The sequence below is a fragment of the Molothrus aeneus genome, chromosome 11 (genome assembly GCF_037042795.1).
Source record: "Molothrus aeneus isolate 106 chromosome 11, BPBGC_Maene_1.0, whole genome shotgun sequence".
In the NCBI taxonomy this organism is placed as follows: Eukaryota; Metazoa; Chordata; class Aves; order Passeriformes; family Icteridae; genus Molothrus; species Molothrus aeneus.
In genome coordinates, this window is record NC_089656.1 from 19,035,251 (window position 1) to 19,051,643 (window position 16,393).

The window sequence follows — 16,393 nt, forward strand, 5'->3', positions numbered from 1 at the left end:
TTATCACTTAAGGGATTTTTCAGCTGTAGGAATGGGAACTCACCGCTTCATTCCCACCAGGTTACCTCACCTTAAAAACCTTCCCAAATTTCTGAGTGGAAGGGAAAGAGGGGCCAGCAACAGCTCAGCACAGCTCCTAAAGCACAACATCAATTTCCTGATGGTTTCCTGTCCCACCAGGAAAAGAGCAAACTTAAGTCCAAGCTTGGTTTAGGTTTCAGAGGGGCAGGGATCAGAGGGACCAAAGATCTTGGGAATATAAACCATGGATGCCCATGTGTGGGCACACAAGGAGCTCCATCATAATTCAGAAACTTTCTTCATGGATCAGCTCTGCTCACAGAGACACTGGGAAAAACAGGGATTAAGAGCTGTTAAAAACCTGCAGGGTCTAGGAGACACCAGCTCAGCTAAGAGAGAAATTTGGCAGCAGCTTTCTTAGCCCTGAAAACATTAAGCCAGGCAGGAAATCTTGTTCAGGAACCCAATGTCCCACCCCAAGAAACCCATCCAGAGACCATCAAGAGGCAGCTGTCAAGTTAACCAGACATTTATTAGCATTTCTGGAGGTGGAGAGGGTGTTCCAGTACAACAAGCAACGAGGTCACACACGGGTGATGGAATCATTTCATATTCAAGCAGAGCAGGTTCCACTGAGTTGCTTTATTTCTTCCATTCGTTCTTGTCAAAATCCCACTGGGCTGTGATGCCCTGCACGGGGTTAACCCTCATGTCCAACATCCTCTTGGTCTGAGCTGACAGCCACTCGTCAGAGAAGGTGTGAGGGACAGGGCCGTACACTGCAGGACAGAGGGAATCATGGAATTATGGAATTGTGGAGTTATGGAGCTATGTCCTCATGCCATGTCAGCAAGTTGGGAATTTTGGGCTAAATTTTGCTAATAAAAGGGGTTTTTTTTCCCCCTGGAGTCATCCCACTGGAGCAGGTTGCCCAGAGAAGCTGTGGCGGCCCCAGCCCTGGAAGTGTCCAAGGCCAGGTTGGATGGGGTTTGGGGAAACCTGGGACAGTGGGAAGTGTCCCTGGCCATGGATGGAGGTGAAATGGGATCATCTTCAGGATCCCTGCCAAGCCAAACCTGTGATTCTATGATCTGTTCAAACCCCCACTCCCTGCATGCAGCATCTGCAGCATCCAGCTCAAACCACACTCCCACATGGATTCTCCAGTGGTTTCCTCCCTCACCAAGATAACAGCTTGCTGCTCTCCTATTTTTGGGAGCCTCAAGGCAGGGAGCAGCTCCTTTAACTGCTGCTCTGCCTCCTGGCAGCTGGAGGCTCCCTGAAGGCTGAATCCTTAGCTGGGAAGGCAGCCAAACGTGGCAGAAACCCAAATGTTCACTACCCAAGGCAGCAAAAGAGGGGAAGCTCTGGGATCAGGAATCTCACCACTCATTCCCTTCCATTTCCTGTCCTCCCAGATTTCTCTGAGTCAGCTTCCTGATTATTTCTGCTACATCCCCACAAGAGGCAGCTCCAGGATGGAGTTTTCAGGGACTAACAGACAGATCCTGCTGCAAGTCCCTGTTCTGGCTGTTCCACAAACCATCCTGGCCCCACAGAATTCCCATCAGGCATCTCCTGATCCTACCCTCCATGGAAGAGTCACTTACTGAAGTGCTTCTGCCAGATGAGGATGATTCCAGTGAGACCAAGGAAGAACAGAACTCCCCCCAGGACGGTTTTCCACTCGTTTGTCCCTTTCTTCATCTCTGCGTAGGTCTCGTTGAATTTTATCCGATACACTGGGGGGAAAAAAGCATCAAATCCTCTCTTTTAACTTTTCCTGGGTCTGAAGGTGAGCAGAAGTCTGCAGAGGGAGGTGAACGAAGCCTGAGGATGTTAAATCAGGTTTGGCACACACCAAGGCCAATCAGTTCTTTCACCCCCACATCAATTTTAGTCTCCATTTTACAGATTATCCTAAAGTTGGGCACAAGTTACAGTGTAGACCTGAAAGAAGGAAAACTGGGAGTTCTCCTTCCTCCCCTCCAATTCCCCAGTGTGTGGTTATTGACCCCAAAGTGTGGTTATTGACCCCAAAGCTTCCCAGCACAAATAATGCCAACAGGAATGTTTCAAGCTCAGCTGCCACTGAAATCCACAGGAATTTAAAATCCAAAGCAACAGAAAATTTGGAGCAATTCCTCAAAGTTTTAAACCTTTCCCAGACCAGGTTCTCCCTTCACACCACGAGAGCAGTTAGAAAAGATGAAGGAATTTTATTTGCAAGTCAAAACACCCAGGGGGAGCCTTCATTAGCTGGAATTTGGTTCATGCCAAGGTCAGTGGTTATTAACATTCAAATCCTTGTTTGTGTTTGGGGCTCACTTCACCCAGCTGGACTAACAATGGCATGGTGTTGTACTGAAGAGATTTTTTTCCTGGCTGGTTGAAAGCAGATGGGAATAAAGAAATAAATTATTATTATTATTATTATTATTATTATTATTATTATTATTATTATTATTATTATTATTATTATTATTATTATTATTGTTGTTGTTGTTGTTGTTGTTGTTGTTGTTGTTGTTGTTGTTATTGTGATTTTTTTGGTGTTTTTTTGTTTGTTTCTGGAAGAGGAAGGAAGGGCTGAATGTGACCTCAGATTTGGAACAGAAGCCACAGCAGGGGCATTGCATGTTCTGTAACAGCACCAAAGATCTTGGGAATAAAAACCATGGAGCACACAAAATTCAGAAAATTTCTTCAGGGATCAGCTCTGCTCACAGACACAGGGAAAAACAAGGATTAAGAGCTGTTCCAAGCATGGCATGGAACAAAAAGCTGTCAAAAGACTTGACAAGGGCCTGGAGTGCCAGGACAAGGGGAATGGCTTTGAGCTGAGCGTGTTTAGGTGGGATTTTGGGAAGGAATTCCTCCCTGTGAGGGTGGGCAGGCCCTGGCACAGATGCCAAGAGATCCCTGGATCCCTGGCAGTGCCCAAGGCCAGGCTGGACAGGGCTTGGAGCATAAGAATAGAATATATTAATAATAGAATAGTAATATTCATAATACATAGAATAACAAATTTCTATTCAAAATTCTGTTCAGATTTTGGTTAAAAAGTGGTCAAGGTAAAATTAAAGAATCATCATCTGCAAGTTTGATAGAATCACCAGGATCCCCCTGTGTTTTCCCTCCAAGCTGCTTTCCCAGCAATCCCCAGTCCGTACTGGCACATGGAGTTACTCCTTTCTGCTCCAAGCATTTTGGCATTTTCCTTTCCTGAACTCCAGGAGATCCCCACTGGCCCATTTCTTCAGCTTCTCCGGTGCTGGAAGGAGGTGATCCTCAAGCTCCCTCCCCACCCAACCCACGGCATGCTCAGAGATGGGAGCTGTGCCGTGGCTGCCTGGAGGTCCCTCAGAGCCCCCACACCTACATTCCACCTTCTCCTCGGCAGACAGGGCGCTCCAGGACGCCTTCTCCTTCTCCTTGAGCGCGCGCTGCTGCGCTGACAGGTCCCGCACAAAGGCCACCTCGGGCAGGGGCACGTCCCGGCGGTCCACGTACACGGGAAGGGTGTAATCCTCTGCCTTGACCACGCCTGCGGGGACAGGGACACGCACGGGGACACGCACGGGGACATGGGTGACACACACGGGTGACATACACGGGTGACACACATGGGTCATGGGGGACACACACAGGGACACACAGGGGTCATGGGTGACACACACAAGGACACACACAGGGACACACATGGGTGACACACACAGGGACACACATGGGTGACACACATGGGGACATGGGTGACACACACAGGGACACACACAGGGACATGGGAACATAAGGACACACACAGGGACACACACAGGGGGACACAAGGGACACACACAGGGACACACATGGGTAACACACACAGGGACACACAGAGACATGGGGACACAGGGAAACACAGGGGGACACACACAGGGACATGGTTGACACACAGGGACACACACACACACACAGAGGAACACAGGGACACACACGAGGACACCCAGGGGGACACAGGGACACACACAGGGCCATTGGTCACAAGCAGCTCTGACTGGTCCCAGGTCACAGCCCAGCAGTGCACAAGTGCAGCAGTGCAGGGAGGAGGTGCAAGGGCTCAGGAGCAATGCTGAACCTGAGAACTTTTATGTTCTACCAGCACAAACATGGAATTACAGGAGGGTCTAGGATGGACTGGGAAGGGTCCTAAAGCCCATCCCACTGCAGGCCCTGCCATAGGCAGGGACAGCTCCCACTGTCCCGGGACTCCAAGCCTGGCCTTGGGCACTGCCAGGGATCCTGGGGCAGCTGAGGGAAGGAAAGGAGGCTCAGGGGGCCCTCCTGGCTCTGCACAGCTCCTGCCAGGGAACAGAGACAGGAGCAGAGGGAACGGCCTCAGGCTGGGCCAGGGCAGGCTCGGGTCGGACATCAGCAGGAATTTCCCCATGGAAAGGGGGGTCAGGGATTGGAACTGCCCAGGCAGGGTTGCAGTGCCCATCCCTGGAGGTGTCCCAGCAATTCCTGAGGTGGCACTCGGTGCTCTGGGCTGGGGACAAGGTGGGGATGGAGCACAGCTGGGACTCAGTGACCTTGCAGCTTTCTCCCACCTGGATGATGCCATGATTGTCACTCCTGCCACCTCCCCAGGCTCCCTCCATCCCCACCCTCCCCTCACCCAGGGCAGATTTGTGCTCCCCCCCTCAGCTTTATTCCCCCCTGACCCACCGTGTCCATGTGCCCTGAGGCACAGGGAGGTGGAGATGGATCTTCTCCCGACCAGGCTGAACACTCTGGAAGCCAACATCCTGCAGGGGCAGGCAGCAACAGTCAGTGCCCACGGTGACATAGAACATTTCCCACGAGTTTATACATATATATATATAAATATTTATAGTCTAAAGATTTCCTGCTCCTTCTCCAGAGGGCAGCACACCACTCCATGCTAGAGAGGAGATTTAGTGGGATATTCTCCCACTAAACCGATCTGGATGAGCCTTTCTCTCCCTGTTTTTAACCCGAGCCTCCTGCACTGGAAGCAAAGGACATTGCCATATTTAAACCACCCTTCTAGGACGCTGTAATTCCAAACTAAACCATTCCTGGCGCCTCAAGCACATCCCAGAACCACTGCAGAGACCCCTGCGCAGGGAGCGTCCCAGGGAAGGGCGGGATCCCCACAAGGGATTCGCACCCACACGGGATTCTGGATCCTCCGCTGACCCCAGCCCAGCCCAAAGCCGCCCAAGCTCCCACCCGGAGCCGCTGTCTGCCCTGACCTTGCCCTCCCTGCCCGTCACCTCAGCCCCGCCCGACACGTCGCGACACCGGAGTCAGAACCCCTCACGGACCCGGCGGGAGGGGCCGCAGCGCTGCCCCCTCACAGCCCTCCCCGCAACCCCCAACCCGCGCTGCCCCGCCAGCCCGGCCGTGGATAGGGATGGCGGGGAGAGCTCCGTTCTCGCTCCCAGCCCGCTCCCCGCCCGTCCCCGCGCTCCGCCCGGCCCGGCCCGGCCCCACGACCTGGCGACCGTCCTCTACGGCTGGCGGGACCGGAAGGAGCCGCGGCCGGAAGCGCGGGGCACGCCGGGAGCGCGGGGCAGCGAGCGGGCCGGGCCGGAGCGGCCCCGCGCGGGGGCTGATGGGATGCGGGCGGACCGCCGCTGGAGGTTTAGCCCGGATTCCCAAAATCCCAGCGGGAGGATGTCTGAGGATGGGTGTGAAACACGCCAATCACTTGTTTTTAAATTTTTAAAAGTTTAATAGTAATAAAATGGTTATAAAAATAGTAATATAGTCAGAGTAATAATAATTTGGACAAATTGAATTAGGACAATATGAGACAATAAATACAAAGAGTTATGGACAGTCCGGGTACTTTTTTCTGTGCAGCACAAGCCCGAATAAGGACACCCGTTAACAAAGGATTAACCCTTAAAAGCAATAGCCTGTTGCATATTCATACATCTCATACATGATTCATAAATTCCATTCAAACACAGGATTCTGTCTGGTCATCGTCAACTTCTTCCTCTGAATCCTAACAGCACCTTCGAGGCAGGAAGAAGTTCGTTTCTTCTGATAAGAGGGCAATAAATCTTTTTTCTCTGAAAGATTCAGGTGTCCTGTGGCTGCTATCTCGCTGGGAGTCCTTTCTTTAAAAAAAGTATCCTACATAGCACAGTTTCTATTTTAACATTTTTTTATAACATAAAACTATATTTAACACACTACTTAAGTGAATTAATACAGCATTACTTTCTAACACAACACATATAATATTCAGTTTAATATTTGTGAAAAGCCAATCATAGAATACGCATTTTTCACATCCGGCATCGAGCCCAGCTGTGCCCCATCCCCACCTTGTCCCCAGCCCAGAGCACCGAGTGCCACCTCAGGAATTGCTGGGACACCTCCAGGGATGGGCACTGCAACCCTGCCTGGGCAGTTCCAATCCCTGACCCCCCTTTCCATGGGGAAATTCCTGCTGATGTCCGACCTGAGTTTGCCCTGGCCCAGCCTGAGGCCGTTCCCTCTGCTCCTGTCCCTGTTCCTGTTCCCTGTTCCCTCCTGGCAGGAGCTGTGCAGAGCCAGGAGGGCCCCCCTGAGCCTCCTTTGCTCCAGGCTGAGCCTCCTCAGCTCCTTCAGGATCCTCCTGAGCCCCTTCCCAGCTCCCTCAGGATTCTCCAGCCCCTTCCCAGCTCCCTCAGGATTCTCCTGAGCCCCTTCCCAGCTCCCTCAGGATTCTCCATTCCCTTCCCAGGTCCCTCAGGATTCTCCATTCCCTTTCCCAGCTCCCTCAGGATTCTCCAGCCCTTTCCCAGCTCCGTTCCCTACCCTGGACATGCTCCAGCCCCTCAAGGTCCTGTGAAGAGCCCAGAATTTGGCACAGGGTTCAAGGTTTGGAGCCCAGGATGGAAAAGCCCTGAGGGGGATTCGTGTGCCAGCCAGGGACAAACATGGCCAAGGCATCACTAAAGTAATCTTTTATATAGAAACCCCTTTTCCTTTATTATTTGGGATACCCCATCCCTGAAGTGCCCAAGGCCAGGCTTGGAGCAGCCTGGGACAGGGAAAGGTGTCAGGGGTGGGAATGGAGGATCTTTAAGGCCCTTCCAACCCAAACCATCTGTGATTCATGGTGATGGGCCACAGGCTAGACTGGATCATCCTGGAGATCCTTTCCAACCCAACAGTCCCAGAGATCTTTTCCCACATGATGATGTCACGGGTTTTTCCCAGAGATCTTTTCCAACCTGATCATCCCAGAGATCTTTTCCCACCATCCAATGATCCCAGACATCTTTTCCCAGAGGTTTTTCCCACACGATGATCCTGAAGATCTTTTCCAATCCGATGATCCGAGAGATCTTTTCCCAGAGATCTTTTCCCACACGATGATCCCAAAGATCTTTTCCCAGAGGTTGTTCCCACCCGATGATCCCAGAGATCATTTCCCAGAGATCTTTTCCCACACGATGATCCCAGAGATCATTTCCACCCCACGAGGATCCCAGAGCTTTTCCCCCATCCCTCCCCGCTCTCCGCCGCCCCTCACTCCGTTCACCCCACACCCCCCATCCCACAAACTTTTGGGACCCTCCCGCATATTCAGCATCCTCCCCACACCCCAAATTCCCCTAAATCCCCCCCAAATCCCCCCAAATCGCTGTCGCAAAGCCGGCCGCGCTTGGCGGCGCTTGCCGACAGCCGGCGGCGCTGTGCGGCGGACGGGGCGCGACGCAGGGCGGGGAGCGGGGCCGCACCGGGCCGCACCGGGCCGCACCGGGGCCGGGGCTCGGCACCATGAAGCTGACCACCCAGGCTTACTGCAAGATGGTGCTGCACGGCGCCAAGTACCCGCACTGCGCCGTCAACGGGCTGCTGGTGGCCGAGCGGCCGCCGGCGCCGCGGCCGGCGCAGCCCGCGCTGTTCGTGGATTGCATCCCGCTCTTCCACGGCACGCTGGCCCTCGCCCCCATGCTGGAGGTGGCCCTGACCCTGGTGAGGTGATCCTGCAGGGGTGTGGGGTGAGGGATGGGGTGCTGGAAGGGGGTTGGGGGGTGCTGGGGGTGCAGGGCAGGGAGGGGGGGAATGGTGCAAAAATTGGGGGAATTGTGGTGGGAGAGCTGGGGGTGCTGTCGTGGAGAGGAGAAGGGTCCCCCCCTAAAGGGGCTCCAGGAGAGCTGGAGAGGGACTGGGGACAAGGGATGGAGGGACAGGACACAGGGAATGGCTCCCACTGCCAGAGAGTGGGTTTAGGTGGGATTTTGGGCAGGAATTGTTCCCTGTGAGGGTGGGCAGGCCCTGGCACAGGTGCCCAGAGCAGCTGGGGCTGCCCCTGGATCCCTGGCAGTGCCCAAGGCCAGGCTGGACAGGGTTTGGAGCACCCTGGGATGGTGGAAGGTGGAATAGGATGAGCCCCTCCAACCCAAACTGTCCCATGATTGTGAGCAAAAAAAGATCCATCCCTTCTTTATGCCATTAAAAAGAAGAAATTTCTGGCTCCTCCAGAGTCATCTTTAATGTTTCACTCAGTGTTTTTCATCCCAGTAAAGATTTCATTTGGAAACAAATTCCAGTAACTCCTGTCCCTCCAGCTGAGATGATGCCGTGGCAATGTTGACATCTTTGTGGAGCCTGGAAATGATGAAATGCAGCCAGAGGCACAGGACAGGAGCTGAGCCTGAGCCCTGACCAGTTAGTTTTACCATTAAACACCCAAAATTATCATTTTAAATATATTTACATCAGTGTGGGAGTAGCAGAGCACTGTGTGTTTTCATAAAATCAGGATTAAATGTCTTTCCACAGGGTTTGTGGCACTGAATTTGGTAAACTTTAGGCTTTCAGTGCAGCTTTTTAGTGTAGATCTTGCAGCAGGATCAGATTATTAGGAAATAAATCCTGTTTCTTGCAACATCTGCAGGAAGAAAATTATCCCAGAGCCAAAGCAATGGCAGGATTTGACTTATTTACTCCCAGTTTTTGGTACAGAAGGGTAAAGGTTGGAAACTCCTGGTGTTTCCCACAATAATTAGGGCTCTATGTGGTTCACAGCCACTGCTGTGATCCTTTAAAAAACAGAATTTTACAAGAGCCCAGGGCCTTTTGCTGCTGTTCTGGGTTTAAACAAAGGCAAAGGTGTCAGTAATTCTGTCAGAGCAGCTGTGAAAATTGGATTTTCTCATGGAAAAGGTTGGAAGGAGGTGATTCTACATCTTCTGTATGAGCTTGCCTTTGGATCCAGAATAAATCAGGGAGATCAGGGTGCTTAAACTCCATTTTTGTAGCAAAGCAGCTTCACTTCTAAAGGATTTCAGAGCTGTGGCAGTATTTAGTGGGATCTGCTTCTTTCCAGCCTCAATTATTGCTGATTCTTGGTGTAGGGTGGCCCTGTGGGAGGGGTTTTACAACCAACCCCACAAGTTCCACCTCCTCTTCCCTGCCCTGAGTCATCCCAGAATGGGATGGGAGCAAAAATACAGAAAATAGAGGAGGGACTTCCAAACTTCAAGGCTTTGCCTCCTAAAACTTTCAGGGGGTCCAAGGAATGCAAAAACCCCAAACGGCACCTCCAGAGGGTGCTTGGGCACTGAATTCCCCAGGGAATGTTCTCATTCCCGAGGTCCCAGAGCTCCGGGAGTGTTGGGACAGCGCTGCCAGGCACGGGGAGGGATTCTGGGGTGTTGGATTGATGATCCTTAAGGGTCCTCCCAGCACATTCCAGGATCCTCTGATTTCCCCGAGACTGGGAGCTCCAGAGGGCAGAGCAGCAGCTCCTGTGTTTCATTTGCACTCTGAGATCCTTTCCCAAGCCAGGGGCGTGAAGAAAAAGTGAATTAAGTTGCACTCGAGCCTCTGAATTTCTCTGCTAATTGATGCGGTTTTACAACCACAGCTCCAAAAAGGAGAAACTGAGGAGCACTTCCCTCTCCTGGAACGGCACTCAGCTCCTCCTCCTCATCTTCCTCCTCCTTTTCCTCCTCCTCCTCCTCCTCCCAGCGTTTTCCAGCCCTGGTGGCTGCAGCAAACCAAAGCCACTTTGGATTTTTCCTTGGCAAGACTGGATGTGACCAAAAATATTTCTAATATTGAAAATATTTCTGCCATTAAAAATATCTCTACCGTTAAAAATATTTCTACCATTAAAATATTTATAACATTAAAAATATTTCCAACATTGAAAATATTCCTAGTACTAAAAATATTTCTAACATTGAAAATATTTCTACCATTAAAAATATTTTTAACACTAAAAATATTTCTAATTTTTCTAACAGGAGCTAATTGCTGTAGGATACCTGTGGGAACAGTGCTGGGTTTGGAAATTACAGCTGGAAACAGCTTTCATTCCAAAATGAGATTTTTTTTCTGCCCCCTTTGTTTTATGCAGAAGCAATTTTTAATTACCAGTTAGGAAAGTGAGAACTTAAAATCATTCTCTTCTTTCTTTTTAAGACAATTTTTGGTAGGGAGCAAAAATGGATTTAGGACTGCAGTTTTTAATTTTTAAATAGATGGAGTTGGGGGTTTTTTTTTAATAATTATTATTAATTTTACTGCCTGGTCTGCTGGCTCTAATGCCAAGCTTTCAAACCACTAACAATTAAAACCAGAGTCCTAAGCCCTCAAAATGGGTTTGGAATTGAAACAGCAGCTCTTGCGGGGCTGCAAAGCTTTTTTTTTTTTATCACTTAAATCCGTGTCATCCCTTGGATTATTCACATGGCTGCTTTGTTTGGTTGGTTCTGCAGTCTAATACAATAATTATTGCTGAAAATGAGATTGATTTGACTCCCAGGATGCCACAGGTCAGCACCAGATGTATTTTTGGAGGCCTTTTTAATAGAGCTGGGGAGGGTTTTTTGAGGCCGTGCTCTCTAGGGACTGCAAAGGAAAATTCGAGCTGCTTCCTCCCCTTCTGTCTTTGTATTTTGCTGACTTGATACCCTCCATTCTAATAAAAAGCATCATATATATATATAGATACCATGTATATATATATAGATAGATATTTTCAAAGTCAGACTCAGCGGGAGGAATTCAGCTCCAGTTTAAAGCAGCAAGAACAGCAGTGTTTAAACCCATTTAATTAAATAGCAAGAACCAACAAAACTACCTAAGTACAAATCAAAATTTGTCTAAATTATATGCCAGAAGCACATCTGGTTAAGCATTTACATAGAAATGGTAAATAAGGGAGAACTCTCAACAGAAAACAATTTTATTTCATTTGAAAAGCTGCTAAATGGGACAAATTTCTGCCTCACATTCACCTTTCACATCCAGCTTTGATTTTCTAATAAAGGCCCCAAATGGTGGCATTATCCCCCAGAAATGGGACATTAGAAATAAAACCTTTCTGCAAGGACAGGGCAGCATTCCCTGAAGTGCCTTGGCAGGTGAGCACTGACAGAAAATTGTCCCAGCCCTTGGTGGGTGAGCCCCAAAGCCTCTCCAGGCTGAGTTTAATTGTCCTGTCACTGGGATTTAGGCCAGGCTTTGACTGAGACAGCTCCTTGCTCTTTTGCTCCATTTGGTTAATGCTTCCCATCATCCTCCAAATGCTCTGTTGGGTTTCTCCATCCCAGCTCAATCAGCCCAACTGTGAGCACTCCCACAAGCAGACAGAAATATGGATTTATTTCAAGAACCCCGTGGCAGAGATGGAGCAACACTGCTTTATTTACAGGACAGCCATGAGATTTTCTTCATCCTGGGTTGTTTTATTTTTTTTTTCCTTGATCCTGAAGGTTTTTTTTTCCCTAGGATTCATTGTTGCCATTGCTTTTCCAGATTGATTCCTGGTGCAAGGAGAACAGCTACGTGATAGCTGGATATTACCAGGCGAACGAACGCGTGAAAGATGCCAGGTGTGTTGGGCCAATATTTCCTTCTGTTTGCTCTTTTAGCTCGTACCTTGGACTCTGCCAGCAGCAATCATCCCCATAAATCAGGCGTGTGTGATTCACTCTGACAACTGTCAGCTGCTTCCACATTGTCTCCGTGGGGCTGCGGGATGTGGCCTTTGGTCAGGTGCAGAAAGTCCTGGCTTTGCAGAATCCCTGCTCTCCTCCCATGGCTGCTATAAAAGGCCACTCTTTGAACCAGTGCCAGCTTCTTGAATTGCAGTTGTCAGGGAAAAAGCCAAAATCTGCAGAGTGTTTGCTCGTGCAGTATGGATCTTGGAAAGTCTGACAACTCCCAGGTTCTTATGGAAAGTCAGGTGTGACCTGATTCTTTCTAAATTTCTTCATCGTCGCTGAGTTTTTTCAGAGCAGTTTTTTACATGGTAAAGAAGTGGAAAATGATGTCAGTGATAGCTCTTATTTATCACTTCTTTTCCTCAGGATTAGTCATTTTTTTCCCTGCTGGCTGACTCAGATTACTCACTAAACAATAAGGAACCTTCCTGTGGAGCCACAGTTTAATTTTAGATCTGTGCATTCCATATTTTCCCCTCTATCTGTTGGACAAATCCAGGATTGGGACTGATCAGCTAGAATAAGAGCAACTTGTTTAAAGTATTATGCCCCATCCCTGGAAGTGTCCAAGGTTGGATGAGGCTTGGAGCAACCTGGGATAGTGGAGAGTGTCCCACCCATGGCAGGGGATGGGATCAGAGGATCTTTAAGGTCTCTCCCAACCATTCCATGATGCTCTGATTCCAGTTATTTGTTAATGTATATTCAGACTCAGTTATGGTTTTGAAGGAACACCTGTGACTTCTAAGGTGTCTATCAGGGATAAAAGTATTATTTGTCCTTTCCTTATAAATCTGATGCACACATTTTTAAGAAGTTACAGTTTTTTCTCTTTGAGGTTTGAATGTCACAGGTTTGATGGTTTTTTGAGAGTTCAGTTTGATTTCTGGAGGTAACTGGCACCACACAGAGATTGTCGATGGCACCACATTAAGTAGCACCACACAGAGATTGTCACCTTTGAAACGTGGTAAAGGTTGTCACAGGTTATCTGATTTTGGACAAGTTTTCAGTGCAGACTGGGGAGAAAACTCAGTTTCTTTTTTAAATGCCTGCCAGGGCAGTCATTGATCAGGGGGAAGAAGACAGGAGGCCACCAAATGTTGATTCCATGTCATTCCAAAGCCGTCCCTAACCCCAGCTGAGCTGCCTTCTATCAGCTGGGCATCAGCTCCTTTATCTTGTTCTTGTTTGCAAGCACCCAGAGTCACTCTCACATCTCTCTGAGCTCATTTCCTGCTGCTTTCAGCTGAAACTGGTGGCTCCCATCACTCAGTTCCTTTTCCTTTCTGCTCCAGCCCAAACCAGGTTGCAGAGAAAGTGGCCTCCCGGATTGCCGAGGGTTTCACAGACACTGCGCTCATCATGGTAAAGAGCTTCCTCCCCCTCACCCCCTGTGTGTTCTGACCCTGCTGCTGGACCAGGGAAATGCTGTTCTCTGGCTGCTTTCATGAGGAATTCAGTTTCTCTTCCTCTCCAAAATGCTCTGGGGAGGAGATGCAATGAGCAGTGAAGTTCAGTGTAAATCCACAGAGAGACTGTGGTGAGCTCTCTGTCACCTCAGAAGAACTGGAGGCTTTCTCTACATGTTCAGGCAGCAATTTCTGGCTCCAGCCCACCTCCTGCAACTTAAATTCTTATATTTAATGTCACAAACCAAGCTTTGCCTCCTCACTGCTGTGACAAAGGACATTGGCAGCTTACATTTGGCAGTTGGAGGGTAAAACAGTGGGTGGGTGTAAGATTCCCTGTTTTTACAAACTGATTTGGGGTTTATTTCCTCTCTTGGGATGCTGAGAAGCAGACTGAGGTGCTGTTTCCATGTCCCACCCCAGGTTGACAACACCAAGTTCACCATGGAGTGTGTGGAGCCTGCCATCCACGTGTACGAGCTGCACGAGAACAAGTGGAGGTGCAAGGACCCCCACGTGTGAGTGAACCAGGAATTCCATGGGCTTTGGGGAAAAACAGGCTGTCCCTGTGAGGGCACTGCAGCCTGGCTTGATTTAGAGTTTTTCTGTGGTGGTTCCTCTCAGTTTCCCTGGGTCTGGATGGAAGGCACTTGAGACAGTAGTTCATGTTCAGACTCACATGTTTATCATTTCTTATCAGTAAAACAGTCTCACAACCATGAGTTTGGCAGCCTTTCATTAGCAAGGCACAAAATGGCCAACCATGTCTTGTTACAAGGTCTTTTAAGACTAAACTATCCAACTAAGAAATGACACCTAAATTATTTTCCCCTTTAACCCAATAACTGATGCCTCAAAGCCCCCAATGCAGACTTTTCTGTCCAATTACAAAACATCACCCAAACCCTGAAGAAGAAGGAAGAAGGTAAAGAGGAACAACCAGCCACCACCCTAAAACCTCCATCCTGCTTTATTTCTATATTCTAAAACCCCAAACTTTACATTTTCTACCCTGCGCTATTACTGATAGCACAGGGTAGAAGACTTAAATAACTGATCCCTCAAAGCCAGTAAATGATCCCTCGAAGCCCCCAATGCAGACTTTTCTGTCCAATTCCAAAACATCACCCAAACCCTGAAGAAGGAGGAAGAAGAAGGTAAAGAAGAACAACCAGCCTCCATCCTAAAACCTCCATCTTGCTTCATATTTATTTCTATATTCTAAAACCCCAAACTTTTAAGTTTTCCACCCTGTGATATTACACACTCCTAACCAACTCCACACCCAGTACTATCAATTAATTTGGGAAGCCTGTTCCACGGCCTCAGGTCAAATGCAGCGCTCCCTTGTAAGCGCAGAAAGTTTAAAATTCTCAGCATCCAAGATTCCAATTGCTGCCTGGTTCTTTTCCATCCTAGTGACTTCTGTGAAGACTGGACCGAAGCCCAGCGCATCGCTGCCTCCCTGCTGGACAGCAAATCCTACGAGACCCTGGTGGATTTCGATAATCACCTGGATGACATCCGCAACGACTGGACAAACCCCGAGATCAACAAAGCTGTGCTGCACCTCTGCTAGGAGGGATCCTCCTGACCAATCCATGGGCATTCCCACTCTGTACTGAAGAGAGAAAAATGCTATTTTTGAATGTAAATAGAATTGATATTCAGTACCTTGTGTGGAAAGCTGACTGATTAAAGAGGAGTGGCCTGTCCCGCGGCGCGGTGCTGTGTCCGTAAAGCCACGGGATGTTGGTGGTGACATTCCCTGGAAGAGCTGCCAGCTGTCACTTCCAGCTGTCCTCGTGGACACCATCCCACCTGTAGTGAATGTTGCTATTCCTTGGAAAACAGAACTGCTTCTGCTTGGCCCCCGCTGTTCCTATTCCAAAGTTTTGACTTCAGCTTTTCTAATCTTTAGAGAGGTTACTTTTTAACGATTTCTGGAAATACCTTTCCAAAAAAAAAAAAAAATCAATCCTGTCCTCAGGTGAGAGATTTTAAGGGCAAATAGATCAAATGAGAGGTGAATGGTTTCTTCTGGCCTGGGTTGGAATTGTAACTCTCTTGGCACAGTAAAATGCAAACTCTTGAGGATGTTCCATGCTCATGTGTCACCTGTTTTGCAGTGCTTTAGCATGACAGAGAGTTTTAAAGCAGTATTCCCAAATAATCTGGTGATTCCTGCTCTCCATGGGCTTGGCAAGCACAGTTACTGCTTGAATGTGTTAAACCCAAAGTAAATGATTTATAAAAAGGACTGGAAGCACACTGCTGAGTTTGAATCTGCAGTTGGAGTCTACAGTAGTGAAATACTGTATTAATTTCATGCATTTTGTGGGGGGAGTTAATCAGCAGATCTCATTTTCCACATGATCCAAGTACGTGAAATCAGGGAGCCTGGGTACAGCCTAGTTCAGCTTGCCTTGTCTTTCCCATTAATATTTATTTCCAAGGAGAAGTTTCCTGGACAATGCAGCTTTATACCAGCCTAGAAAAGCTCTTTGTTGCCTCTCTCCTGACTGTAGTTAAACACAGCCTCAACCTGCAACAATTCCTCCAGATTTCCTTCCCTTCCTGCCCAGAAATATTGTTACAAGGAAGATCCAAATATCCACAAAATGTCTGCCCATCTCCAATCTTAGTGTTAAAATCACAGCAAAGTTTGGGTTGGAAGGGACTCAGAGATCATCTCATTCCATGGGCAGGGACACCTTCCCCATGAGCAGGTTGCTCCAAACCCCATCCAACCTGGGCTTACTTCAAAATAGAATTGTCTGAACCTCACAATTTTGAGTCAATAAGCCCAAGTTTTGCTCCTGGTTTTTGAGAGGGATGGGGCAAGGCTAAAATCCCACTTAACAGCAGGGAATAGACCCTGGATGCCCCCAGGCTGTGGAGTTCCCCCCAGGGGAGATTCCACAGGGCCATGGGGTGAGGTGAGAGGGAGGAGAGGAAGCTTTGGGCACTTTGGGTTTTATCTCCCTGCTGTGC

At 48.8% G+C, this 16,393-nt stretch overlaps 2 protein-coding genes across 2 annotated transcripts; one reads left to right on the forward strand and one right to left on the reverse strand.

The window, feature by feature from the left end:
- Positions 1-534: 534 nt before the first annotated feature.
- Positions 535-5,580, reverse strand: COX4I1 (cytochrome c oxidase subunit 4I1). Its single transcript, XM_066557235.1, has 5 exons — positions 5,521-5,580; positions 4,726-4,805; positions 3,404-3,568; positions 1,632-1,763; positions 535-800 (listed from the first exon to the last, which is right to left on the reverse strand). The coding sequence occupies exons 2-5, from the start codon at positions 4,802-4,804 to the stop codon at positions 664-666; spliced, it is 513 nt and encodes a 170-aa protein (XP_066413332.1). The 5' UTR covers position 4,805; positions 5,521-5,580; the 3' UTR covers positions 535-663.
- A 2,158-nt stretch (positions 5,581-7,738) lies between these two features.
- On the forward strand, positions 7,739-15,659 carry EMC8 (ER membrane protein complex subunit 8). Its single transcript, XM_066557663.1, has 5 exons — positions 7,739-8,004; positions 11,800-11,876; positions 13,286-13,355; positions 13,823-13,917; positions 14,819-15,659. Exons 1-5 carry the CDS (start codon positions 7,807-7,809, stop codon positions 14,976-14,978), a joined length of 600 nt encoding a protein of 199 aa, XP_066413760.1. The 5' UTR covers positions 7,739-7,806; the 3' UTR covers positions 14,979-15,659.
- The last annotated feature ends 734 nt before the right edge of the window (positions 15,660-16,393 follow it).